Source organism: Aethina tumida, chromosome 1 (assembly GCF_024364675.1).
Source record: "Aethina tumida isolate Nest 87 chromosome 1, icAetTumi1.1, whole genome shotgun sequence".
NCBI classification, from domain to species: Eukaryota; Metazoa; Arthropoda; class Insecta; order Coleoptera; family Nitidulidae; genus Aethina; species Aethina tumida.
The window spans coordinates 35,851,987-35,879,885 of record NC_065435.1 but is presented as its reverse complement, the minus strand read 5'-3'; the positions used below and the strand labels follow the sequence as shown (position 1 = coordinate 35,879,885).

At 34.5% G+C, this 27,899-nt stretch overlaps 1 protein-coding gene across 1 annotated transcript; it reads left to right on the top strand.

Annotated features, from left to right (window-relative positions):
• The first annotated feature begins 262 nt into the window (after positions 1-262).
• On the top strand, positions 263-26,053 carry LOC126265258 (uncharacterized). Its single transcript, XM_049965988.1, has 2 exons — positions 263-409; positions 25,436-26,053. Exons 1-2 carry the CDS (start codon positions 263-265, stop codon positions 26,051-26,053), a joined length of 765 nt encoding a protein of 254 aa, XP_049821945.1.
• Positions 26,054-27,899: the final 1,846 nt, after the last annotated feature.

Genomic DNA, 27,899 nt, shown 5'->3' with positions numbered 1-27,899 from the left:
CCTGCTTGAACTCCGGAGCTCCTCGTTCCAGGAGTTCATAGCAGAGGCCGAACTCCATCCTCGTCGGACCTGGAAAGTCATAAGGTCTATCCGAGGGAGGCGTATGCGCTATCCGCACCTTGTTCATGATGGCATCAAAGTCGTCCTGGACAAGGATAAAGCGGAGGTGTTTGCAGACTCCCTTGAGCGGCAATGCTCTCCAAACGCCAGTTTTCCTGGGTTTGTTGTAGAGCACAACTCTATCAGCCGTCAGGTGGACTCTATGACTTTCCCAAAACCTGATAGTGACATTCTTCCTACTTCTCCCAGCGAAGTCAGAGGTATCCTTAAAGCCCTCAATAACCGGAAAAGTCCCGGCCCAGACACCATCCCCAACGTGGCCCTTAAGAAGCTTGCTACCATTCAGGTGGTAATGCTTACTAACTTTATAAATGCGATGCTCCGTCTCCACTACTTCCCGTCGGCATGGAAGGTGGCGACGGTAGTGTCCATTTTAAAACCCAACAAACCTGCCCACCTTGCTAGCAGTTATCGTCCCATTAGCCTCCTTTCTTCGCTAAGCAAGGTGACGGAGCAGGTTATTCGGACTCGGCTTGAGGAATTTATGGCTGACCAGCACATCCTGCCGAACGCTCAGTTTGGATTTCGTCGAGGCCATGGTACCGGTCATCAGATTTTGCGAGTGACCGAGGATATGGCTGGAAGGCGTAACAAGGGGCAGCATGGTACCATGTTGCTCCTTGATGTCAAGCAGGCATTTGACAGGGTTTGGCACGCTGGTCTAATACACAAACTGGCTTCGTTAAATTTTCCTTCTTATCTGATCGGCACTATCCGCTCTTTCCTTTCCAACCGCTCCTTTCGTTCCGGGGTTGGAAGCGAGTTCTCTTCTTCGAGAACTATTACCGCTGGTGTCCCGCAAGGCTCCAAACTATCTCCTACTCTCTTCAATCTCTATTGTAGCGACATACCATCTTATCCTAGAGTTACTATAGCAATGTATGCCGATGACGTTGCCTTAATTAGCTCCCACAGATGTATATTTTATGCGGAGATCCATATTAGGAACTTCCTGCCTAAACTGCTCTGTTGGTACTCTCGATGGAGATTGGAGATCAATCGTTCTAAATCCGAAGCTATCTTCTTCTCAAATCGACCAAGGTTGCCACCTAAATTCCTTATCAATGATCACCAAGTTGAGTGGAGTCCCAGCGCCAAGTACCTGGGTGTCATACTTGACAAGAAACTCAGTTTCTCTCGCCAGGTCGCTTTGGTAAAGTGGAAAGCTCTAGCAGCCTTTGTTGCTTTGAAATCTTTCTTCCTTTCTAAACGTCTTTCCTCTTTAGTTAAGCTGCGTGTTTTTAACGCGACAGTCCACTCTCTTTTCACTTATGCTTTTCCTATATGGGGCACCGCCGCCCCTTGGCTCATTAGGTCCCTGCAAGGGACCTACATGTGGCTAGTGAGGTCGGCCCTTGGTGTCCCATACTATATTCGTAACAGACAAGTCTGTTTCGAATACAACATTTCCTCTCTTTTGGAGCTGCGGCGCAAACATGCCCTCAATCTCCGGAGATCTATCTTTCAACACTCTAATCCGGAGATTGCATGCTTGCATGACATCCAACCCTGTGAATCTGACAGATGCAAGAGACCTTGTCTCTTGGCTGTCTAGACCTCTACGTCTCTTTGGGACATCTTTTCTTTAGTATGTGGCGGTTAGCTGTAAACCTCTTTAATTTTTTCCTTCTCTCTATTTTCCTAAACCTATATGGTTATACTCTTAGGCCATGATCTTCGGATCGATGCCCGGAGAGGGGTTTTTAGTCGGTTAGTCCGACACTGCCTTCGACATCCAACAGAATGCGTCTTGTATATTTTCCCCTCTTTGACCCAATAAAAAAAAAGAGAACTCTGGACCTGTACGTTTGTTTTGACAACTGACTGACAACTGATATTTCAGTTATTTCATTTTGCTTGTTGGTCGATTTTATATTGGCGATACCAAATATAGAAAGATGATATTCTAAATTGTCGAGATATTCTGAACACAGGATTCTATAATAATAATGGAGGAGCTATCCTCTTGTGACAGTTAACAGAGAAACATTCTTCTGATACAATTTAATTTACAATGCGAAAAAACATCTTATAATTGAAAATAAAGTTTACGCTATAACAGAGTCAAGAATTGAGACACAATTTTCTTAGAAAAGCATTTATTTGGAATACCGATCAGACATGTGTTAGATGATGATATTCTTCCAGGTAAATAGAAAGGAAGAATGTATGAATATTGAATGTGTTTCTTTTGTTTGATAAACAAACTGCCTTCGTTGCTAATGAACCCAGATTATGCACAAAACTATTCTTTGGTAAATTTACCTTCTAAACTTGTTCATTTAGTTATTGCGAAGAGCACAAAAAACTTGAGCAACTTTTATTTATCTTCTAAAGGGTTCTTATCCCATCAAATAACATTCGCAAAGTTCAATTTATATTGTGCATCACAATCTTCAAGTTTTGATTCACCACCACGATTTGAACTTTATTTTAAAGCAAGTATGGAGCATGTAGGTAAAGTAAATTGTGTTTCACCTCTTGAATGTTTATAAAGATTTTTTAGAAAAATACTACTTAATAGGATCCCAGGTTCCTATAATCGCGATTATAAATCAGCAACTAAGGCCAAGTTGTCCAATTTGTCAGCTCTCAAGAAAACGTGGAGACACTTAAAATATATATGCACAAACGTAGATGAAAATTTCAACAAAATTACAAATGATACAGCTATTAATTATAAATTTCATCTGAACAAAGATTGCAAATCAGAAAATTGTAAAGTGGAAATCACTTTTTCATGATTTTGTAAATAAAATGTGTTGACATTATTTGAAGTTGTCATCTAGAGATGAGGAATCTAATTAAATTTTGACATAAAATTAGCAAATTTGGAAAGATTGGTATCTTAGTGTTATTTGAGGGTAATAATCCAACCAAATGTGATAGAAAAAATTCAGTACCTAGCTGAAATTTGCCGCTCACTAATTCTTGCTTAAAGAATCAACTACGTGAATTAACTTTTGATTTAAAAAGGTGAAATAATTAAACATTTACAATAATAGCAACCTACTCTCTGAAGGTTTCGATTACGAGACACTGAAATCAAATCAGTTGCAGATCTCTCGTCGACATTTATTTTGAATCAAAGAAATACTGTCTGTGATTCTGCAGATAATTAACATGTGAATAGAAATTGCTTTTGTTAACATTGTTAACTTTATACTTAAATGCCGATATATACTTTGTTGCTAAGAGAGGTGAGGGATGTCGTCTTTCAAGTAAATTTGATTTGATCTTGCATTGTATTAATATTACATCAAGTTGTGGTTCAGTTATATTTTTTGGTATAATTCTATTCGTTTGAATCCACAGTGTCAACAAATTGACAGAGCAAAGAAATATCGAGATGAGATGAGTTATACTAAATGGTAGAACTGTTCCGAATCAAATTCATCCTTATATTTCAACCTACACTAAATGACCATAAATGTGATTCCCAAATATTTATATATAATATAACTTTCCAAATAAAACTACTTTGTGTACCTTTAAGTTCTGTGGTTAATTTAATATAAGTTTGGTTGTTAATAAATGGTTTCGACCCATTGTCGATTTTTTTAACCTTCAACTATTCAGTGGAGGTACTTAAAAGTTATATGCAACATATTTTTTTAGGAAACACATTTAGTGATTACAGTACAGATTAAAATTTAAGGAAAAATTACTTCGGCACTAATCTAAAATTATAATTGCTATAAACAAGCTTCATTCTCAGATGATAGATGAGTTGAAACCTAGATCCACACTATGGATACATTTCCATAAAATGAAAGTACTTGCTATATACAGAGATAGAAATGTGGAACTCAAACGGGAACATTCCAGTCCTCAGCCTTTTTGGTAGAACTTTTGAATACGGTTTCTTGATAATGATGTTTTCTTCTTTATTGTGATTTTTTCTTGTACTTTTTTCGGATTTCTTGGATTTTTTTTCATATTTCATAGCCTCAGAGAAAATATTTGCCGATGTCGTCAGGTTGTGCCGTGGCTCATTTCATCTTCATTTATATGATGGTAATCAGCCTTTCCATGTGAACGTAACTCCTCGTGCCCAACGAATCGTCGAAATACTTTAAAAAAGATATATAAAATTAATATTAAATATTAATTTTATTATATATACCAATTTTATTTGTTTTTCATTTAATTTAAATAATTTAATTGTGTGTTTAAACATAAAATATGTCATTAATTATAAAAATCTTGAATACAGATGAAAATTATACTTACATTTAAATCCAATTCTTGGGCCACTAGAATCTCTACACCATTTGCCTTTTGCATCGTACTTTAAGATTTTAATCTTAATTTATTCTGAAAACAAATTAATTAGGTATTAATGTGTTGTTTTAAGGAGCATCATATACATGAAAGTACTTATTCTTTGTTTAGTTGGGAATTCCTGTAAGTAAATTAATGAATTTACACAAAAATATTTCCTAAAAATAACAATTTGATACGATCTGTTTCATTTCTAGCATTATTATACACAAGTATTTCTTCCGATTATCATTTCCAATGAGGCAGGGACTCATTAATAATAGCGAGAGTATTTACCTAATAATTTTGAATTGAAGCGTAGGAGCAACTTCAGAGAGATGTGGTTCGTATGAAACAAAAGTTTGAACTGATTAAAGTTTGGTGGTAAACAAGTAAAGAAAACTTTTTGGTCTACCTGATTTTATGAACAAAATTGAAATTAGTTTATGACAACGAAATTCAAATGTCTACAAATGAAAACGAATAGTTAATGTTATAAGCTCTTTAGAGAACAACTTAGGAAACTTAGTTTTTAATTTTTTTACATGTAGATAAAGTAGGAACATATTGTATAGAATTTCATAAGACACAATCAACCAATGATAATTGATAGTTTAAAGTGTAAACCTCAGTACTCATGCAAACACTATACTTACTCATCATTGGTCCAATTCACTCGAGGCAAGTTATGTTAGAATATCTAGACATCGTGTATAACGGTTGTGATGACAACGGAGAATAAAAACAACAGAAGAGCGTAGTTATAGAAACAGAGTTAAGTTGTAAGAGCAGAGTTAGTTGTATACAGCTCACCAATGTTGTAAAATAGTCAATAAGCGTTTTACTGAGTACCTTGCATTATCATTCCACGTCGCCTTGTAAGCAGGCATATTCTAACTATTAACTTTTGTATTTTGACCTTAATGGAAACAAATACTTCCAGTGCTTCCGTGTCCTTTCGGTGAGCACAGGAGTGCGTCGTCAGGATTTCGAGAACACCTCCATAGGCAGACAGCTTACTGCATTACTTCTGCGTTTTGGAGGTGTGGGGTGGCTGGTCGGGAGGAAGGATTGGTGTTAGGGTTAGAAGAAGGAGTACTTCCAGGATTTACCGATGGTATCTGTAGCTTAGCAGACAGCTTAATGCATTACTTACTTTCATTCGTTGTAATTCACCCTCTAGTTCCGAGATTTTAATCTTAACGTCTAGTTTTCAGGTACCTCTTGGCTTATCTTTTTCGCGGACTCTACACATGGTTTATTGGTTTAGTAACCGAGGTTACCAGCCAAATTAACAACTCTTCTCTTTTGTCTGAATATGGCAACTCTTATAACTAAATTCAAACAGAAGGACGAACGTTATCTCTAACTCCATTTGGGGGTCTGATGTCGGTGTGGCGCTTTGCCGAATTTTGCTGTTGTTACTTACTTTAGATAGTTAACTCTTTCGGAACTTCGAACGGAGTCGTGCTCAGGGTTTACCGGGCGGTTGACCTTTCTTTCTGCCAATAGAACCTGGATTTGAACCGCCTTTTCCTTTCCTTCATTCACGGTTTTTGTCTCTTGGTATGAACTTCTTGTGGAACGGAACTGGCGATGTGCCGTCCGGTTCCAATAGGATTCGGAACCACTCGACCGTTTGCAGGCACACTTGCTGTTTTCGCATTTCATTATCGCTAATTCGATTATTAAACTGTTTATAGTACGAAAACAAAAATTTAATTCAGTTGTTTCTTGGATTGGTAAAAATGGTTACCAGACAAGTAAACAAATTTTTTCATTTGTCTGAATTTGGTAACTAACAAAATTCAGACAAAAGAGGGACACTAAATAGAAACAAAAATATCACTACAAACACTTTTGAAAACTGAGGTGTGAGTGTGATGAGAATAATAGTCGATGTTACAAGAAAACTAATCGTTTATTATATTATTACAAAGTGTGCACTCGGCTAGAAACGTCAAAGACTAAAAACTAAGAACTAAAAACCCTTCGTAGCATGACGCTTGCGTTAGGGCATCTATACAGAGGGGTTCCAAGTATCAATGTGCAATTTCATTCCTTAACAAACACTTTTCCGAAGTTGCTACTCAAATTTGGATAAATGACGATTGTTACCGCTGCCATTGGTAACGACAGAAAGGTCTCTTATTGTTAGCGACTTTTGTCAATTGTTCAAAGTGCACCAGGAAATATTGTTGATAGTAACAATTTTTGTTTGAGTTGTTCGTCCTTTCTCTGCCTGCATTTATTTATAATAGTTACCATAATCGAAAGAGAAGAGTTGTTAACGCTAATCCCAAATCTTTATCCCAACCAGCCACCCCCACTCCTGCAAAGTCTTCCAGCTCCAAAACGCAGGAACTCGGTCACCCCCAAGGAGGTGATGTCGAAATTGTCTAACTACGATGCACTAGTTATGGTTCAGTATTCAAATTTATGTATATTGAATTGTATTAAAGTATTTTAGACCAAGTACACTAAGAATTAGAAGAGACTTCTCATAGAGAAGAAAATTTTAAATTGGTTTGGGAAAAAACAGCGCTCATGATTAGCCGTCTCAGATCTCAGTTTCGGTTAATATTTTTTGACAGCTCATTGACAATCTTGGCAACTGATCTTTGTGTAATTTCGTTTCGTTTGGTGTCCAATAATATAATGCTCTAAAAGCGAATTACTGAGAGAGGTTATTTCAATTTGCCAAAATATGCGGAAAGTGGGAAGGTCCTAATTATGTGATGTGAATTTATAAGTTTAACAGAATTGAAAAAAAGCAGCTAAAAAAGATGTTTAAGTTTTATTATTATCTTATCAAAGAAAATATATAAAATTTTGATATTTGTTAGGAATAGCAATGTCTAATTAACAATTCACACACTTTTGTCGATGCATATTCTTCAGACAACAAAAGTATGTTTTACTTTTGATTAATAAACATATCGCCTTCATTGCTGTTGAAACCTGAATATGTACAAAATATCATTTGATTTCAAAACTGATCTTGAACAATTATTTGGTAACTTCTTAAAATTTCGTCATTGAAAAGACAAAAACAACAAAAGAAATAAGTATTTACACTTCGTTAGCTGTTTGTTTCACTTTTTTGCCTTCAATGCAGACACAAATCTAATATGTTTGTTTATATTCAAAACGTAATTATAATTTTGTCCAGATTGATGTTTTCAATGAACTCAGAAGTCTTTATTTATCTAGTAATAGAGGTCCTTATGATATTCTTTCTACAGTATTGAATGAATTGTGGATTTTCATTAACAAAGCCTCTAACAATGAAACTTAATATGTTTTTAAATTCTACTTTATGTCCTAACGTACGTAAAAAATCATTTGTTATACCTATCTTAAAGGATGGAGATAGTTTACTTGTTGTTTTCCAAGATTGTCCAAAAAAATCATTTCCAAAATAATTATGCCATAGTTCCAAAATATTATCAATGAGAGTCTATATGAATTTTGCAAATATAAATCTTCTGCGACCAACCTTTTTATTTATAAACTCTCGACAGTTGGTGCTCTTGAAAATCATTTACAGGTTGATGCTGTTTATACAGACATTTAAAAGGCATTTGATAGAATCTGCCATGATTTATTGTTTGCTAAACTAAATGGGCTGGATTTGACAAGTAATTTTTCCACTGTAAATAATCATAACGATTGTAATGTAAAGTGATTAGTTTTTATAAAAAAATTAATCAACACCATATTCGCAAGTTATACTTTAGATAAAAGATATTAATGTAATGTGTTTGAAATTTAAAAATGAGTAATAGATTGGGCGGTAGTTTTTCTAGAAAAGTTGGTTCGGCTCAAGCTAAACTGAATTTGGGTAAATGTAAAAGAAAAGCTGGAGAATATCTTGATGCGTTTGCCCACACATTAAAGTAGCTTTTTACACAAATACTGCTGTAGGATCCCAGGTTTTGCGATGTTTTGTCGTATAAAATAACCTCTTTCCATAATCGGTATCGCGATTATAAGTACAGCAATTAAGCAGAACGAAATACTCTCACATTAGCTGTCAAAATTGCCAGAGATGTCAAAACGTGCATACTCCTTAGGAACTCGTTAGGAATATTTAAACAATTACAATAATGGCAACTTGATGCCATTATTGTGGAGATGTCGATTACTAGTCCTGAAAGTCACGGAAATCAAATTAGTTGCAGATCTATCGTCGACATTCAAAAACTATCTATGATTCTGATAGATAATTAACATGTGAAAAGAAATTGTTTTTGTTAACTTTGTTAACTTTATATTTCCATTAGAATAGATTGCTGCTAAGAGAAGTTCCAACTATTATAATTTAGTTTGAATATGTGATACGGACGACGTGAGGGATGATATTGAAAACAGGATAACTAGATGTATATACACATAAATAAAATTTTAATTAATTAGTAATTACAAAACTAAACGAACATTTGGGAGTGGGTGTTGGACTGAGTGACATTTTACGAACTTTCAAGTTTCAATAGCAACGAAGGAATTTTGTGTATCAAATAAAAGAAAATAATATTTATGTTGCTAAGGTTACGATTCCTTGTGACATATGCCAGACGTTAAAATATAAACAAAACATCCAATGTCCAATTGAACCTTATTCGAAATATGTAATTTAGAAATAAGTTGTCTTCTTTCAAGTAAATTCGATTTGTTTCTTCCATTTCTTCTTTTATTGATGATCCTTGCTCCTGGATTTGCATTTGAGGACTTTTATGACCTTACTTATTACAAGTGTAGCACCCTTACTTACTTTGTTTCTTGTGGTTGGTATTGTTGACTCAGAATACTGTTGAGTCACTTTCAGGTTGTTTAACATCTTGTGATAGTTTTGATTTCACAGAAATTGAAGTTATCTTCATGCCGGAGCTTTCAATAGCAATATTCATAGGTTGATAGGAGGACTCTGGTAGACCGGAGAGTAGCACTGTAAATAGCCATTCATCGTCAACTGCGAAACCGATGTTTCTGAGCTTGTGAGCAGTACATATAATTTTGCTCACACATTTCTCTACGTTTTGACATACAGTAAGTGAAGTATTATAGAGATCACGCAGCAGCCCATCACAGCGTGTCAACCAAGAGTCATCAAATACTTATGAAAACGTATCCCATACTTCTTTTGCAGTACTACTCTCTTGTATGTGCACGTAATTTATTTAGTCAACTAGTAAATTTATCTTAGTTTTTGCCTTTGTGTCTCGTTTTGTGTCCACACTGACACATGTGGTGGGGTCTATGCAGTTTCACAACTCCTCTTGCTGTAGGTATGATTTTAGAGCAAATCGCCACGTTACGTAATTATCTCGGCCGGTTAACTTTTCAATTAATGCCAATTGATTGTTTGCTGACAATTTAAGAACCCTTATTCCAGATGTTATGAGAAAACACTTTTCAATTGTCGTATTGACGTTTTAGGTTAACTTCATTACTTTTCTCAGTAAGTAAACCATTCTCGGCTTCCCTGGGCTTTTCTGGCTCCATAACCTGTTAATTTTTCTTAAAAGAATTTTTTATTTCAGGAGAAAAACTTATATTTAAGAATTTAGTGTTAAAATTACAACTTAACTGTCTACAGACGCACAATTCAAATTACAATTTTATCAGTTTATGTGTAGTTTCTACAGGTCATCGCATCAGTTACAATTGGATTCCCAAGAGGAGATGAAACATTATTTGTTTTAAGTTGTGTTATAATTTTCCTTTCTATGTAATAGCGTAAGCTACATTGCGCTGTAAATTAGATTTTTTTGAGAAGAATGCTTCAGGTAAACTACTTTGGGTTAAAAAGACAGCATTAAATTAACTGAGGAATGCATATTATCGGAATTTGTAAGCTGGGTCATCTCCTTGATTAGTATTTATATGATCCCAATTTTCGCACTGAAATATCCTCTTTCTGTAATTCGCCAAAGAGCATTATAGGATCGGACACCAAACAAAACAAAATTACACAAAGATCAGTTGTCAAGATTGTCAGTGAGTTGTCAAAAAATACGAGCCGAAACTGAGACTGAGACGGCTAGCCATAAGCGCTACCAAATAATTTCATTCAAATAGAAACGTTAAATAATTACTTTAATAACAAGGTTATATAAATGTTTGTGATTTAAAGTACTGTAACCTGTATTCCATTTCTATCTACACAGTTCTGCCATACTAATTTAAGAGTTTATTTTCTATGAGAAGGCTCTTCTAATTCTTAGGGTACTTGGTCTAAAATACTTAAATACAATTCAATATACATAAATTTCAACACTGAACCATAAATGGTTCACAATTTCGACATCACCTCCTTGGGAGTGACCGAGTTCCAAGAAGTCTTCTGAGTTTTGGAGCTGGGAGACTTTGCAGGGGATGCAAGGGTGGCTAGTTGGGATAATGATTTTGGATTAGCGTTAGGAGTAGGGGTACTATCAGAGTTTACCGATAGTATCCCTAGTATAGACGACAAAGCTGTGTAAGCACTCTTTCACTCTCTGTATCTCACATTCTAGTTCCAAAATTTTATTCCTAAGGAAATCGGGTACCTCTGGAAACGTCAGCAGACTTTTGGGTTTTATTGAGTTTTTCACTTAGCTTTTCTTTTTTCCGGACCCTACACATGGTTTATTGGTTTAGTAACCGAGGTTACAAGCCAAATTAACAGCTCTTCTCTTTCGATTATGGTAACTATTATAACTAAATTCAGACAAAAGAAGGACGAACAACTCAAAAAAAATTGTAATTTTCAACAATATTCCCTGGTTGCTACCCACACTTTGAACAATTGACAAAAGTCGCTAACAATAAGAGACTTTTCTGTCGTTATCAATGGCAGAGGTAACGATCGTCATTTAACCAAGTTTCGGTAGCAACTACGGAAAAGTGTTGGTAGTGATATTTTCGTTTTTATTTAGTGACCCTATTAAAGTTCCTATTAAAAGACAAGAATCGTGAAATAAGAAAAGGAAAAGGAGGCTCAAATCCAGGTTCTATTGGCAGAAAGGAAGGCGGTACCACATCCAACGACACAACTAGTTATTGTAAAGCCCCAGTTTTGATCGGTTACATTAGAGTACATTAGAGTACCAATTAATTCTCTGTATCGTGCGGGGTCTTTGAATGGTTTTAAATCTCTGTTAAATTTTGAGTGGCAGTCATACGGTGTTTTAATTGGATTGCAATCTACCATTCTGAATTTCTCTAAAATATATTTTTTTTGTTTTAGTGTTACTCCTTTCTTACTTTGATTAATTTCTATTCTAAAGAAAAACCTTGCAATCTATGATCTTCAATTTCTCAGCTAATTCTCTCTTAATTTCATTACCAGTTCATTTTCGACAGTTCTTTTGTACTCCTTAAATTTTTCAAAAACTTCTCTCTTTGACTTAAGGAAAAAACCTGGCACCACCTATTATATTCGTCTATTAATGTAAGAAGATATCTTGATCCACCGCTGAATTTGACTCGCATTGGTCCGCAGATATCTGAATGGACAATATTCAGTAACTGCTTACTTCTTCCTTCTCTGTCAGTAAAGGGTTTCCTTGCTTGCTCACCTCGTTGACATTGTCACACCACATGGGTAATTTATCATTATCCAATTTATTACCGTGTACCAGTCGCTTTCTGTACAAATCCTGTACACCTTTATAATGTAGGTACTCTAGTTGTTTATGCCACAGGACCATTTTGTTTGAATTTCTATGCATTATTCACTTGTAGACATTTGAATTTCGTTGTATATAAACATATTACAAAATTTTTCATAAAATCAAGTAGCCCAAAAAGTTTTCTTTATTTGTTTACCACAAACCTCTTATCAGTTCAGACTTTTATTTCATAAGAAACACATCTTTCTGAAGTTGCTCCTACGCTTCAATTCAAAATTAATAGTTAAATATTCTCTCTTTATTAATGAGGTTCTTCCTCATTGAGAATTGTAATTAGCAGAAATACTTATGTACAGTAGTGCTAGAAATGAAACCGATCGTACCAAACTGTTATTTTTAGGGAATTGTTTTGGCTAAATTCATTATTTATATTTACAGGAATTCCCAACTAAACACAAAATAAGGCTTCATAAAATAACACATTGATTTGTTTTCAGAATAAATTATGATTATTTTTTTATTGGAGCAAAGAGGGGCAAATCTACAAGACGTAGTGCCGGACTTTACCGACTAAAAACCCCTCTCGGGGCAATGATTCGAAGATCATGACCTAAGAGTAGTTAACCATAAAGGTTTAGGAAAATAGAAGGGAAAACTAAAGAGGTACGTAACAATCGCTACATAGTAAAGAAAAGATGTTCAAAAGAGACGCAGAGGTCTAGACAGCCAAGAGACAAGGTCTCTTGTATCTGTCGGATTCACAGGGTTGGATATCATGCAAGCATGCAATCTCCGAAACCATTTTATAACACCAAACTAATATTAAAATATCGACATAAGTTAAACAAAGTAGTTATGTTATATTTAAATATTTAGGAATCTCATTTATGGTCATCCACTGTAGGTTGAAATACAAGGATGAGATTGATTCGAAACAGTTCTACCATCAAAAATATTATAACAAATTGAAAAATCATCACGATATTCCTTTGCTCTGTCAATTTGCTGAGACAGTGGATTAAAACGAATTATAAGAAAAGATATAACTGAACCACAATTGGGTGTTATATTAATACAATGTAAGAATCAAATCAAATATGCTTGAGAGAAGACAACTTTTTTATAAATTACTACATAGTTCTGACATATGCCATAAAGAAACGTAATTTGACATGTTATTTTATTTTTTGACAAACAATTCGTTGCTATTGATACTTGTTTGCAAAATGTCACTCAATCACACACTCACTCGTTTTATTTTTTAATTACAAATTAATTAAAATTTTATTTGTTTTCAATTCTATTCCTCACCTTATAGTAGTTGAAACTTCTCTTAGCAGCAATCTATTCTAATGGAAATATAAAATTAACAAAGTTAACAAAAACAATTTCGTTTCACATATTAATTACCTGTCGAAAATAAATGTCGACGAGAGATCTGCAACTGATTTGATTTCAGTGACTTGCAGGGCTCGTAATCTAAACCTTCAGACGGTAAGTTGCTATTTTTGTAACTGTTTAAATATTTCACCTTTTTAAATCAACAGTAAATTCACGTAGTAGATTCTTTCAGCTTGAATAAGTGAGCGACAGATTTCAACTATGCACTGAATTTTTCTCCTTCACCTTTAATTATCACCCTCAAACAACACTAATATACCAATCTTTCCATATTTGATAATTTTATGTCGTAAATTATTTAGATTCTTCATGTCTGGATGACAAGTTCAAATAATATTAACACAATTTATAAACCAAATCATGAAATAGTGATTTCTATTTCACAATTTTCTGGGGAAATAAAGATTTGAAATCTTTGTTGGGTTGAAATTTATAATTAATAGATTTATCTGTTGCAGTTTTGTTAAAACTTTCATCTACTTTAGTGCATATATATTTTTAGTGTTTCCATATTTTCTTGGGAGTAGGCATGTTTTGACAAAACACTGACAACATCATCGAGAACTAAAGTTGTAGTGTTTTCGTTCTGCTTATTCGGTTATCATATAATCGCGATACCGATCATGGAAAGAAGTAATTATGTACAATCAAACATCGCGGAGCCTTGTATCCTATTAAGCAGTATTCTTCTAAAATATCTGTAATAAGGTATATCATAATTGAAATGAAAGTTTATGCTCTTATAGACATTCAAGAAGTGAGACACAATTTACTTGCTTTACCTGTATGCTCCATACTTGCCTCAAAAATATGTTAAAATCGTGGTAGTAACTCTCCATATGCGTTGGGATGTAGATGGAGTTCTTAGATACTTTATTTAAATTTACATTCTGTAAAAAGAAAAAATTTTTGAGGGTATTGCAAAAATTATCTTCAAAAATTGATTGAATAAATCATATTGTAGAAGAGAATGAAAAACACAGTGACCAAAGATTTTTTTGAAAGAAGGAAAATAACGGAGCGATTTTTAATTAGGGATGTCTCAATTTGATTATACGGCGTTGTAGTGCGTTGATTCAGTCAACCAAAGGGGCGGTATATATAACACGATATTTTACACTAAATACTCTCTGTACTCTGTAATATTGTATAACTTTGGTTAACTTTTGATATATATACAAATCGGGATTTTTTTTACAGTTTCTAAGACATTTTGGTGTTTTGTTAATATATCTTATCTCCTAACTTTATTTAAGTGAACTTAATTATTATAATTGGTAATATTTTGATACAGCAAAATAAAAGCCCACGGGAAATTTTCATGTGGCTTGATTTCCGAGAATTTCATGATTAATTAACACTATTTGAAATCAGAGCTCTGAAATAGATATATTTCGTTATTAATGTAATTGTTACAATATTCCGCCTTGATTAACTGCAATAAATTCTGTATCTAAGGGAATCCAAATTTAAAAAAACAATAGAACACTTGTTGTAACCTAGCATCTGTAATTTACAACTGTTCCCAAAACTTAATTTAAAATATTAACAATTTCAACATTCAAGAGATGCTGTGAAACTTTAGAACAGTAGGTGTCTCACCATTCAAAAAATCAACAACAACATACGCGCCATTAATTTATTTCAGATGTAATTCATAAGGAATAACACATAATTTCTAAGGAAAGTCAAATTTGATGATTAACATCAGTGGATCAAATTTAAATGGAACATGTGTGTGGTTTAAATTAACGGTTAAGACTTGAATAATACTATTTGGAGTAAATAATTAAATTATTTATTAACAATTTCTTAAAACGAGAGAAGTTTTTGAGAACTCTGGTTCTGTACGTGTGTTTTGACAACTAACTGTCAACTGATGTTGGAGATTTTGCTTGTTGGACGATTTTATAATGGCCTTACCAAGTACACAAAGTTGTTCTTCTAAATTGTCGAGATATTCTGAACACAGGATCCTATAATAATAATCGAGGAGCTATTTTCCTGTCACAGTTAACTGTGTAGCATTCTGCTGATATAATTTAATTTACAATGCGAAAAAATATCTTATTCTTGAAAATAAAGCTTACGCTATAACAGAGTCAAGAATTGAGACGCAATTTACTTGGAAAATCATTTATTTAGAATACCGATCAGACATGTAGTAGATGTTAAGATTCTGCATATAGCATATAGATAAACCAAGTAAATTGTGTGTCACCTCTTGAATGTTTATCTTTCTTTTCAGTTATGTTATACCTTATAGCACGGTAAAGTAGTTTTTTTAGAAACTAACTACTTAAAATGATCCCAGGTTCCTATAATCGCGATTATAAGATTAGCAACTAATTAGAATGAAAATACCCCAACATGCCCAAGTAGTCTAATTTGTCAGCAAGTTGTCAAAACGTGCGTAGGGGTTACGAGCTCTCAAGAAAACGTGGAGACACTTAAAATATATATGCACTAAAGTAGATGAAAATTTCATCAAAATTACAAATGAGCTATTAATTATAAATTTCAACTCAACAAAGATTGCAAATTTTTACACAGAAAATTGTGATTTGATTTTGTTTATAAATTGTGTTGTCATTATTTGAACTTGTCATCAAGACATGAGGAATCTAAATAAATTTTGACATAAAATTAGCAAAATTAGAAAGATTGGTATCTTAGTGTTGTTTGAGGGTAATAATCCAACCAAACGTGAAAGAGAGAAATTCAGTACCTAGTTGAAATTTGCCGCTCACTAATTCTTGCTTAAAGAATCAACTACGTGAATTATTTTTTGATTTAAAAAGGTGACATATTTAAACAGTTACAATAATCGGCACCTACTGTCCGAAGGTTCCGATTACGAGTCACTGAAATCAAATCAGTTGTAGATGTCTCGACGACATTTATTTTCCATCAAAGGAATACTGTCTGTGAATCTGACAGATAATTAACATGTGAATAGAAATTGTTTTCATTAACTTTATACTTAAATGCAGAAATATATTTTGCTACTAAGAGACGTGGGGGATGAAATTGAAAACAAGTAACTTGCCTGATGTATATACACATAAATAAAATTTTAATTAATTAGTACTTACAAAATTAAACGAACATTTTGGAGTGAGTGTTGTATTGAGTGATATTTTGCAATCTTTCATGTTTCAGTAGCAACGAAGGAAGATTGTTAGTCAAATAAGAGAAAATAACATTTATGTTGCTAAGATTACTTCACCTTATGATGTATGCCAGCCTGTCCAATTATAGGCAAGAGTTATGGTTAATTCAATTAAACCTAATTCGAAATATGTGGTTTGGAATCACGTTGTCTTCTTTCAAGTAAATTTGATTTGATCTTATATTGTATTAATATTACATCAAATTGTGGTTCAGTTATATTTTTTGTTATAATTCTATTCGTTTGAATCCACAGTGTCAACAAATTGACAGAGCAAAGAAATGTCGAGATGAGTTATAATAACTTTAATGGTAGAACTGTTCTGAATCAATTTCATCCTTATATTTCAACTTACACTAAATGACTATAAATGTGGTTCCCAAATATAAATAAATATAATATAACTTTCCAAATGAAACTACTTTGTTTAAGTTTTGTGGTTAATTTAATTAATATTAACCTCCAATTAGTTAGTGGAAAGAAGTACTTAAAAGATATATGCGACATAATTTTTTAGGAAACACATTTACTGATTACAGTACAGATTAAATTTTAAGGAAGAATTACTTCGGCACTATTCTAAAATTATAATTAGAATAAACAAGCTTAATTCTCAGATGTAGGATGAGTTATAAGGTAGGTCCATACTATCGAAACATGGAACTCGAGATGGCGATCTGTGGTACAAGAATTGAACTTCTATCCAAAGAAAATTTCGACACGAGGCGGATTCAGGTAGAGGCGTTACTTACCAAAATCGATACCTGGAATTTCGTTAATGAAGTATCAAAGTCAGTTAGATGTCAGGGTGACAAAAAAAGTGAATCAGCCCTTAAAACGTGGATGTAAATAAGATAAAAAGGTAAATGCGGACATAATCCTATGCATAAGCCCATCGGACCTCAAGAGTATCAAAGGATTCGAGATTTCCAAAGATGTATGGCACTTTTGAAACAATTATTTTATATATTTTATATATTTTATATTATTTGATTAAGTATAAATAAAATTGGATAACGATAAATTACCCACGTGGTGTGGCATATATCAATGAGGTAAATATGCAAGGACACCCTTTACTGCCAGAGAATTAAGAAGTAAGCAGTTACTGAATATTGTTCATTCAGACATCTGCGGACCAAAGCGAGTTAGAACCAGAGGTGGATCAAGATATCTTCGAACATTTATAGACGATAATAGTGGATGGTGCAAGGTGTATTTTCTCATGTCAAAAGGAGAATTTCTTGAAAAATTTAAGGAGTACAAAAGAACTGCTGAAAAACGAACTGGTAATGAAAGTAAGAGAGAATTAGCTGAGAAATTGAAGATCAAAGAATGCTAGGTTTTTTTTGGAATAGAAATTAACCAAAGTAAGAAAAGAGTAACACTTAAACAAAAAAAATATATTTTAAAAAGTTAACAGAGATTTAAAAATGTTCAAAGACTCCACACGATACAGAGAATTAATTGGTACTCAAATGTACTCTAATCCATCGATCAAAACTGGGGCTTTACAATAATTAGCTGTGTCTTTCTGACAATCGAACCTGGATTTGAGCCGCCTTTTCATTTTCTTATTTCACGGTTTTTGTCTCTTAATAGGAACTTCTTCTGAAATGAAACTGGCGATGTGCCGTGTGGCCCCAATAGGACTTTGAAGCACTCAAACTTCTTGCAGGCACGCTTGCTGTTTACTCATTTCATGACCGCTAATTCAGTTATTAAACTGTTTATAGTACGAAAACCTAAACTTAATTCAGTTGTTTCTTGGATTGGTAACCAAGGTTACCTACCAGGTAAACAAATTTTTTTATTTGTCTGAATTTAGTAACTAACTAAATTCAGACCAATTCAGTTACCATATTCGAAAGAGGAGAGTTGTTAATTTGGCTGGTAACTTCGGTTACTAAATCAATAAACTATGTGTGTGAACTATGTGTAGTGTCCGGAAAAGAGACAAGCTAAGTGAAAATCTCAATAAAAACCAAATGTCTGCCGACGTTTTCAGAGGTACCCGATTTCCTTAGTGTTCAAATTTATGTATATTGAATTGTATTAAAGCATTGCATATTCTTCAGACAACAGAAGTATGTTTTACTTTTGATTAATAAACATATCGCCTTCATTGCTGTTGGAACCTGAATATGTACAAAATGTAATTTGATTTCAAAACTGAACTTGAACAATTATTTGGTAACTTACAATTTCGTCGTTGAAAAGACGAAAACTACAAAAGAAATAAGTATTTAGTCTTTACACGTGAGCTGTTTGTTTCGTTTTTTAGCTTTCAATGCAAACACAAATTTAAGCAATATCGTTTTGTCATGAAAATATTTTGGTTTATATTCAAAAAATAATAATAATTTTTTCCAGATTGATGTTTTTAATGAACTCAGAAGTCAGATTATCTAGTAATAGAGGTCCTTATGATATTCCTTCTACAGCATTGAATGAATTGTGGATTATCATTAACAAAGCCTCTAAAAATGGAATTTAACTTGTTTTTAAAATGTGCTTTATTTCCTAATGTACAGAAAAAATCATTTATTACACCTACCTTAAAGAATGGAGATAGCTTACTTGTAACAAATTTAGGCCTGTATGAAAAATGTTTTGTATTCCATAATTGTCCAAAAAAATTCATTTTCAAAATAGTTCCAAAATATTATAAATGAGAGTCAACATGGATTTTGCAAATGTAAATCTTCTGCGACCAACCTTCTTATTTATAACAATTCGACAGTTGTTGCTCTTGAAAATCATTTACAGGTTGATGTTGTTTATACAGACTTTTACAAGGCATCTGATGGAATCTGCCATGATTTATTGTTTGCTGAACTAACTGGGCTGGAGTTGTCAAGTAAGTTTTCCACTGTAGATAATCATAACGATTGTAATGTAAAGTGATTAGTTTTTTTAAAAAAATAAATCAACATTATTTTCGAAAGTTACACTTTACATAAAAGATTTTAATGTAATATGTTTGAAATTTAGAAATGTGTAACAGATTAGGCGGTAGTTTATCTAGAAAAATTGGTTTGGCTCAAACTAAAATAAATTTGCGTAAATGTAAAAGAAAAACTGGTGAATATTCTGGTGCACTGATTGCAGAACAATTTTTAGATGGGATGGACAGTAATTTAGCATATAAATTCCAGCTTAAAGTATGCGTTATTGTTGAAGAAGAAATAATGTGTAGAAATAGTTAATCTTTCCATTTCTCTGTTAACGTTATCTATTATTGACTAGTAATTAATAAGTCAACTTAGTTGTCACGCCCTTCCATATTCTGTCATTGTCAAAACTTTTCGGGTTATTCATCAAACTCTCTAATACCCTCAAAAATTATTTCTTATTACAAATTGCAAATTTAAATAAAGCATCCTAAGAACTCCATTTACAACTCAACGCATATGGAGAGTTACTACCACGATTTTAATATATTTTTAAAGCAAGTATGGAACATATAAGTAAAACAAGTAATCGTGTCTCACTTCTTGAATGTCTATAATAGTGTAAGCGTTCCTTTTAATTATGTTGCCCTTGTTGCACTATAAAGTAGATATTTAGAAAAATACTGGTTAATAGGATAACAGGCTCTGCGATGCTTTGTCATATAAAATAACCTCTTTTTATAATCGGTATCGCGATTATAAGATCAGCAATTAACCAGAACGGAAATACTTCAACATTAGTTGACTAAGTTGTCAGAAAGTTCTCAAAACGTGCGTACTCGATAGCAACTCTCAAGAAAACGTGGAGACACTAAAAATATATATGTAATAAATCAACAAAAGAATGCTATTACTTATAAATTGCTACTGTAAAAAGATTGCAAATCTTTACGCAGAAAATTGTAGAATAGAAATCAATATTTCATGATTTGGTTTAAAAGTTGTGTTGACATTATTTGAACTTGTCATCCAGACATGAGGAATCTAAATAATTTTCCTCATAAAATTAGCAAATATGGAAACATTGGTATCTTAGTGTTGTGGGAGAGTGATAACCCAACCAAAAGTGAAAGAGAAAAATTCAGTGCATAGTTGAAAATTGTCGCTCACTAATTCAAGCTGAAAGAATCAACCACGTTAATTTACTGTTGATTTAAAAGAGTGAAATATTTAAACAATTACAATAATGGCAACTTTTTGTTTGAGGATTTCGATTACGAGTGCTAAAAAATCACGGAAATCACGAACTTTCAAGTTTCAGTAGCAACGAAGGAATTTTGTTTATCAAATAAAAGAAAATAACATTTATGTTGCTAAGATTACGTTTCCTTGTGACATGTGCCACACGTTACAATATAAACAAAACGTCCAATGACCAATTAAACCATATTCTAAATATGTAATTTAGAAAAAAGTTGTCATCTTTCAAGTAATTTTGATTTGTTTCTTTCATTGTATTAAAATTACATCAAATTGTGGTTATATTTTTATTATATTTCTATTTGTTTTAATTGACAGTGTCATCAAATTGACAGAGAAAAGAAATATCGAGATGATTTTTCGATTTGTTATAATAACTTTAATGACAGTGATTCATTTATTTAATGACCACGTTACAAATCACATCTGTGTGTGAAATGATATGGACAAATTGCACGTGTTGATTACCAGGAAACTTTTGCACAAACAATCAGTTCAATACGATCGTTACTATCTGTGGCTGTACAAAATAATCACAAAATCAAGTAACTAGACGTAAAGACAGCATTTTTATATGGAGAACTTGAAGACACCTATTTATGACTTAACAAGAAGGGTTGGATCATGACGAAAACATGGTATGTAAATTGAACAAGTCACCATATGGGTTAAAAGAATTCCCTTGCTGCTGGCATGCCAAATTCGACTCTACACCGAAAAGAGTTTTAGTATTTATATGGAACAAATATTAAGCAGAATTGAAATGACTAATGCTGATCCTAATACTGTTCCAGTCGACCCTAACATAAAGCTACAGTAGGAAGATACTACCTCACTTCTGCTCTTCATAATAACACAGCTCGTTCCGTCAAATTTTATTTGGCTACCATCGCAAATAATCTGACTTAGAGACAATAGATTTGTTGCCAATTTAGGAACACATAATAACACAGCTCGTTCCGTCAAATTTTATTTGGCTACCATCGCAAATAATCTGACTTAGAGACAATAGATTTGTTGCCAATTTAGGAACACATAATACTTTTGTAAAAAGCACCTTTTTGTTTTGACCTTCATCGTCATAATGGTCCAACCTCACTTGTTCTGAGCATTGCACAGATTATACTTTGTTGTTTGCGACTCTGATTTTATGTATGACAGGAGCCGTCATATTTTCAAGCATGTTCTTACGTCTTGTCATGTGTGACGATGCATCGGAAGCCACTTACCATGGGTCATTTTGGCTGGATGTTGCCTCAAACGCAGCAGCATATGATGAACTACTTGCTTTTTGTTGAACATTCTTGGTTCTGGATTTGCATTTGAGGACTTTTATGACCTTACTTGTTACAAGTGTAGCACCTTGGACCCTTACTTTGTTTCTGTGGTTGTTTTTAATTTTCTTGATGACTGACAATACTGTTGAGTCACTTTCAGGTTGTTTAACATCTTGTGATAGTTTTGATTTCACAGAAACAGAAGGTATCTTCATGCGGGAGCTTTCAATAGCAATAATCATTGGTTGATAGGATTCTGGTAGACCGGAGAGTAGCACTGTAAATAGCCATTCATCGTCAACTTCGAAACCAATGTTTCTGAGCTTGTGAGCGGTACACATTATTTTACTCATATATTTCTCTACGTTTTAACATGCAGTAAGTGAAGTATTACAGAGATCATGCAGCAGCCCATCACAGCGTGTCAACCAAGATTTATCCCATACTTATTTTGCAGTACTACTCTCTTGTATGTGCACGTAATTTATTGAGTAAACTAGTAAATTTATCTTAGTGTTTGCCTTTGTGTCTCGTTTTGTGTCCACAATGACACATGTGGGGGGTTTTATGCAGTCCACAACTTCTCTTGCTGTAGATGTGTTTCTATAGCAAATAACCAGGTTACGTAATTATCTCGGCCGGTTAACTTTTCAATTAATGCCAATTGATTGTTTGCTGACAATTTAAGAACCCTTATTCCAAATGTTACGAGAAATCACCTTTCAATTGTCGTATTGACGTTTTAGGTTAACTTTATTACTTTTCTCAGTAAATAAGTCTTTCTGGGCTTAAAAGAATTTATTATTTCTCAAGAAAAAATTATATTTAAGAATTTAGTGTTAAAATTACAACTTAACTGTCCACAGGCGCACAATTCAAATTACAATTTTAACAGTTTATGTGTAGTTTCAGTGCACTCCTACCTGGTCATCGCATCAGTTACAATTGGCATCCCAAGAGGAGATGAAACATTATTTGTTTTAAGTTGTGTCAAAATTGTTCATTCTTTATAGTAGTGTAAGCTACATTGCGCTGTAAATTAGATTTTTTTTAGAAGAATCCTTCAAGTAAACTAATTAGGGTTAACAAGACAGCATTAAGTTAACTAAGCAAAGCATATTATCAAATTTAGTATGCTGGGTCAGCTCCTGGAGTAATATTTATACGATACACATTCTCCACATTTTGGCAGATTGAAATAACCTCTTTCCGTAATTCGCCAAAGAGCATTATAGGATACCGAACAAAATAAAATTACACAAAGATCAGTTGTCAAGATTGTCAAGGAGTTGTCAAAGAATACGAACCGTATTCCATATCAGTCTTCACAATATTGCCAAACTAATTTAAGTATTTCTTTTCTATGAAAACTTTTTTCTAAATGTTAGTGTATTGACCTTTTTGCTTTAATTCAATTCAAAATACATAAATTTGAACACTGAACAATTTCTAACATTATCTCAGTCATCTAAATCTTATCAATATTAAAATTTGCCCTAATATATATATTATTCTTTTCCTTGAAAAATATTACATTTTACCAGTGTGCGTTTATATTCGGATTCAAACTCAGATAAATAAACTATATGTATTTTGAGGAGAAAAGACAAGCCAAGTGAAAATCTCAATAAAACCCAAAAGTCTGCCGGCGCTTCAAGAGGCCTTAAGATTAAAATATCGGAACTAGAGGGTGAACTACAAAGAATGAAAGTAAGTAATGCAGTAAGCTGTCTGCTAAACTACAGACACCTTCGGTAAATCCTGGAAATACTCCTACTTCTAACACCAATCCTTTCTCCCAACTAGCCACCCCACACCTCCGAAACGCAAAAGTTTTCCACGAAGTGGGTCATGCCTCTAAAAGTGATGTCGAAATCGTCTGATGATGACGCACCCCTGTGCTCACCGAAAAGACATGAAAGGACTGGAAGTCTTTATATCCATTATGGTCAAAAGCCAAAAGTGAATAATTGGAACAGTTTACCAGCATCTGGTTCTGATTTTTATTCCAATCATTGTGCATCAGTGGATATATTTTTAGTAACTGGAGATTGAAACCTGCCCCGAGTGAATTGGACTAATGATGAGTTTAGTGTTTTCATGAGTTCTGAGGTTTACTCATTAAACTATCACTTGTCATTAGTTGATTGGGATTTACTTTTAAGCAATATGGATGTTAATGATTGAGAGCACAAATCTTATGAAATTTTATACAATATGTTCCAACTTGATCTACCTATAAAAATAATTAAGAACTATGTTTCTTAAGTTATTCTATAAAGAGCTTATGACATTAACAATTCATTATTCATTTGCAGATATTTGAATTTCGTTGTCATAAGCAAAATTAAATATTTTTCATAAAATCAAGTAGCCCAAAAAGATTTCTTTATTTGGTTACCACAAAACTTTAATCAGTTCATATCGAAACCTACCTCTCTTATACATAATTTGTTTTCAGAATAAATTCAATAAATTAAGATTGAAATCTGAAAGTACGATGTAAAAGGCAAATGCTGGAAAGATTCTAGTGGCCCAAGAATTGGATTTAAATGTACGTATAATTTTCATCTGTATTCAAGATTTTTATAATTAATGATATATTTTATGCTAAAACACACACAATTAAATTATTTAATTTAAATAAAAAACAAATAAGCCATTTCGACGATTCGTTGAACATCAGGAATTGACACATTGACAGACTGATTACTATCATATAAATAAAGATGAAATGTGCTATGACAAAGCCACACATCGGGAAATATGAAAAAAAAAAATCCAAGAAATCAAAAATAGTACAAGCAAAAATCCCAATAAAGAAGAAAACAGCATTACCAAAAGTTCTACCAAAAAGGCTGAGGACTGGAATGTTCGCGTTGGAGTTCCACATATCTGTCTGCGTATAAAGCAGGTACTTTCATTTTGAGAATTAAGCATGTGTATAATATATAATAATTTTATAATTGTGGCGAAGAAATTTTTCCTATTGTAATCTGTACTCTATGACGGTAAATGCGTTTCCTAAATAATTATGTTGTATATATTATAAATAATTATGTTATATATAGCTGTAAATCTTTCTACTGAAAAATTGGTGGTTGAAAAAATCGACAATGTGTCGAAACCATTTTATAACACCAAACTAAATTTTCGACTTAAGTTAAACTAAGTAATTTTATTTGTAAAGTTAAGTTATATTTAATTATTTGTGAATCTCATTTATAGTCTTCCAGTGTAGGTTGAAATATAAGGATGAGATTGATTCGAAACTATTCTACCATCAACAATATTATAACAAATCGAAAAATCATCACGATATTCCTTTGCTCTGTCAATTTGCTGACACTGTGGATTAAAACGAATAGAATTATAAGAAAAGATATAACTGAACCACAATTTGGTGAAATACAATATAAGAATCAAATCAAGTTTTGCTTGTCAAAATTAGATGCCAGGAGCACGGAAGACAGTTCGACTTCTCACGAAAGGCCATCGCCGCGCTCCCGTCCACACCCGTCGCCGCGACGCCATCAACAAAACCGGAGCCATCCCTTCCAGGGGCCGAGTACGCGTCTATCGTTCCATGAACCAGGCCGCCGCAGAGACAAGAGGACGACTGACGATGTTGAACCAAGGCGACTATCCGGGTCGGATCTCAAACGTTGTTTTAACTGCCAGGAAGTAGGTTACATAAGTCGCAACTGCCCACGATCCAGAACTAATGATGTCTGTCGCCTTTGCAAGGAACGGGGACATTACGCGAAGAGGTGTCCTAAGAGGAGAGATGTTAAACCGCGATTCGATTTACAGCGAATCAACGTCCTCCAAATGTCTGTGCCTGGCTATCGCAAATGGGGCGTTACACCAGAAGGGAACGGGTTATCCGTGTACTTGGACACTGGTAGCGAGTGTAACGTAATCTCGCCAGAATGCGTGAAGAGAATCGGACTTCAAACTCAACCTGTACAAGCGACACTGTCCGGTTTCGGGGGCGGCAGGACAGACGCCAACAGGCAGACCCAGCTAGTAGTAACTGTCGACCGATGACAGTTGACGGTGGATGCAGTTATTGCGTCCATACATCTTCCGAACGTAGATTTGCTGATCGGTCAACCGGTGCTGAACGATGGGCATACCCATATGGAGGTAAAAGGCCAAGAAGTAACCTTGTCCTGTCCCACGGACCAGGAAGCGCAGGCAGAAATGGACGTCCAACTGGAGCGGGAACTTCACCTTGGACCAGGTGCCACCCGGATGGCATTGGTTCGCTTGCTTGGACGCCATCAAGGAGAGACCACGATTCCTGCCAGGATCTTGGATGATTACCGACAACCACTGGCCATGTCCAACGTTAGATTCCACTCGGACAGCGACCAGGCAACGGTGCGTTTGACTAACCTGTCACAGAGTGAGGTCACCATCCGCGAAGGAACCAGTCTGACTAAGGTACACCGGAGAGAGGCGCCGAAAACAACGAAGTTGAGGTGAGACTGTTTTGCAGAAGGTACCAGTGACGTTGGAGCCACTCCATTAGCAACCATGGAGATAACACTTACTACAAACAAGCCGGTCGTAAGAAGACCGTACCGCCTAGCACACTCTGAACGAGAAAAGGTTAAGGAAAAGATCAGTGAGCTGTTAAAGGATGGGATCATTCGGGAGAGTGAATCAGATTATGCCAGTCCTATCATAATAGTACCTAAGAAGGACGGAGACATCAGACTTTGTGTCGACTACAGAGAGCTGAATAAAATTACGGTGAAGGACCGCTACCCATTGCCACTTATTGAGGATCAGCTAGACAGACTGGCTGGAAGTAAATATTATACGACACTCGACTTAGTTGCAGGATTTCATCAGATTAAGATAGATGATCGAACCATCGTTCGATTCATAAAACTGCATTTGTGACACCTGACGGACACTATGAGTATCTAAGGATGCCTTTCGGATTAGCCAACAGCCCAGCTGTTTTCCAGAGGGCAGTCAACAAGATGTTACGAGAGTTGACGTCGGAAGGAGTCCTAGCCTACATGGATGACATACTAATCCCCGCAAAGACTGCAGGAGAAGGTATTGAAATGCTTAGACGAGTCCTTGAGAAGGTCAGGAATGCCAATTTTAAATTAAACACCACCAAATGCTTATTTTTGAAGACACACCTAAATTTCTTAGGTCATGAGATAGCGGCCGAAGGTCTGAAATCAGGAGAGAGGAAAATACGAGCAGTGGAGCAATTTCCTGCGCCGACACAAGTACACCAGGTACGACAATTTATTGGGTTGGCTAGTTATTTTAGGAAATTCGTCAGAGACTTCGCTACAATTGCCAGACCGCTAACTGAACTGACAAAGAAAGACGTAGAATAGCAGTGGGGCACCAAACAACAGGAGGCTTTCGAACAACTGAAACAAGCGTTGTGCTGCAGACCAGTATTGGCTATCTACAAACACGGATTAGAGACAGAGGTGCACACGGATGCGAGCAAATCGGGACTAGGAGGAATATTAATGCAGACTCAGGACGATGGGACTAAAAAACCTGTGATGTACTACAGCCGAGTCACAACTCCTGCCGAACAGGTTTATCACAGTTACGACTTGGAGACACTAGCAGCTGTGGAGACGATCAAAAGGTTCCGAATATACCTAGTCGGAGTGCCATTCAAGTTGGTTACCGATTGTGTCGCTCTGAGAGCTACTTTTGAGAAAAAAGACATGGTACCCAGAGTCGCAAGATGGTGGCTGAGTATCCAAGATCTAGATTTCAAAGTCGAATACAGGCGAGGAATTAGCATGCGACACGTAGATGCATTAAGCCGGAATCCAGTGTCAGTAGGCGCCATTATTGGAGAAGAGGATTGTTTTTTGACTGTACAATTACAAGATGAGAA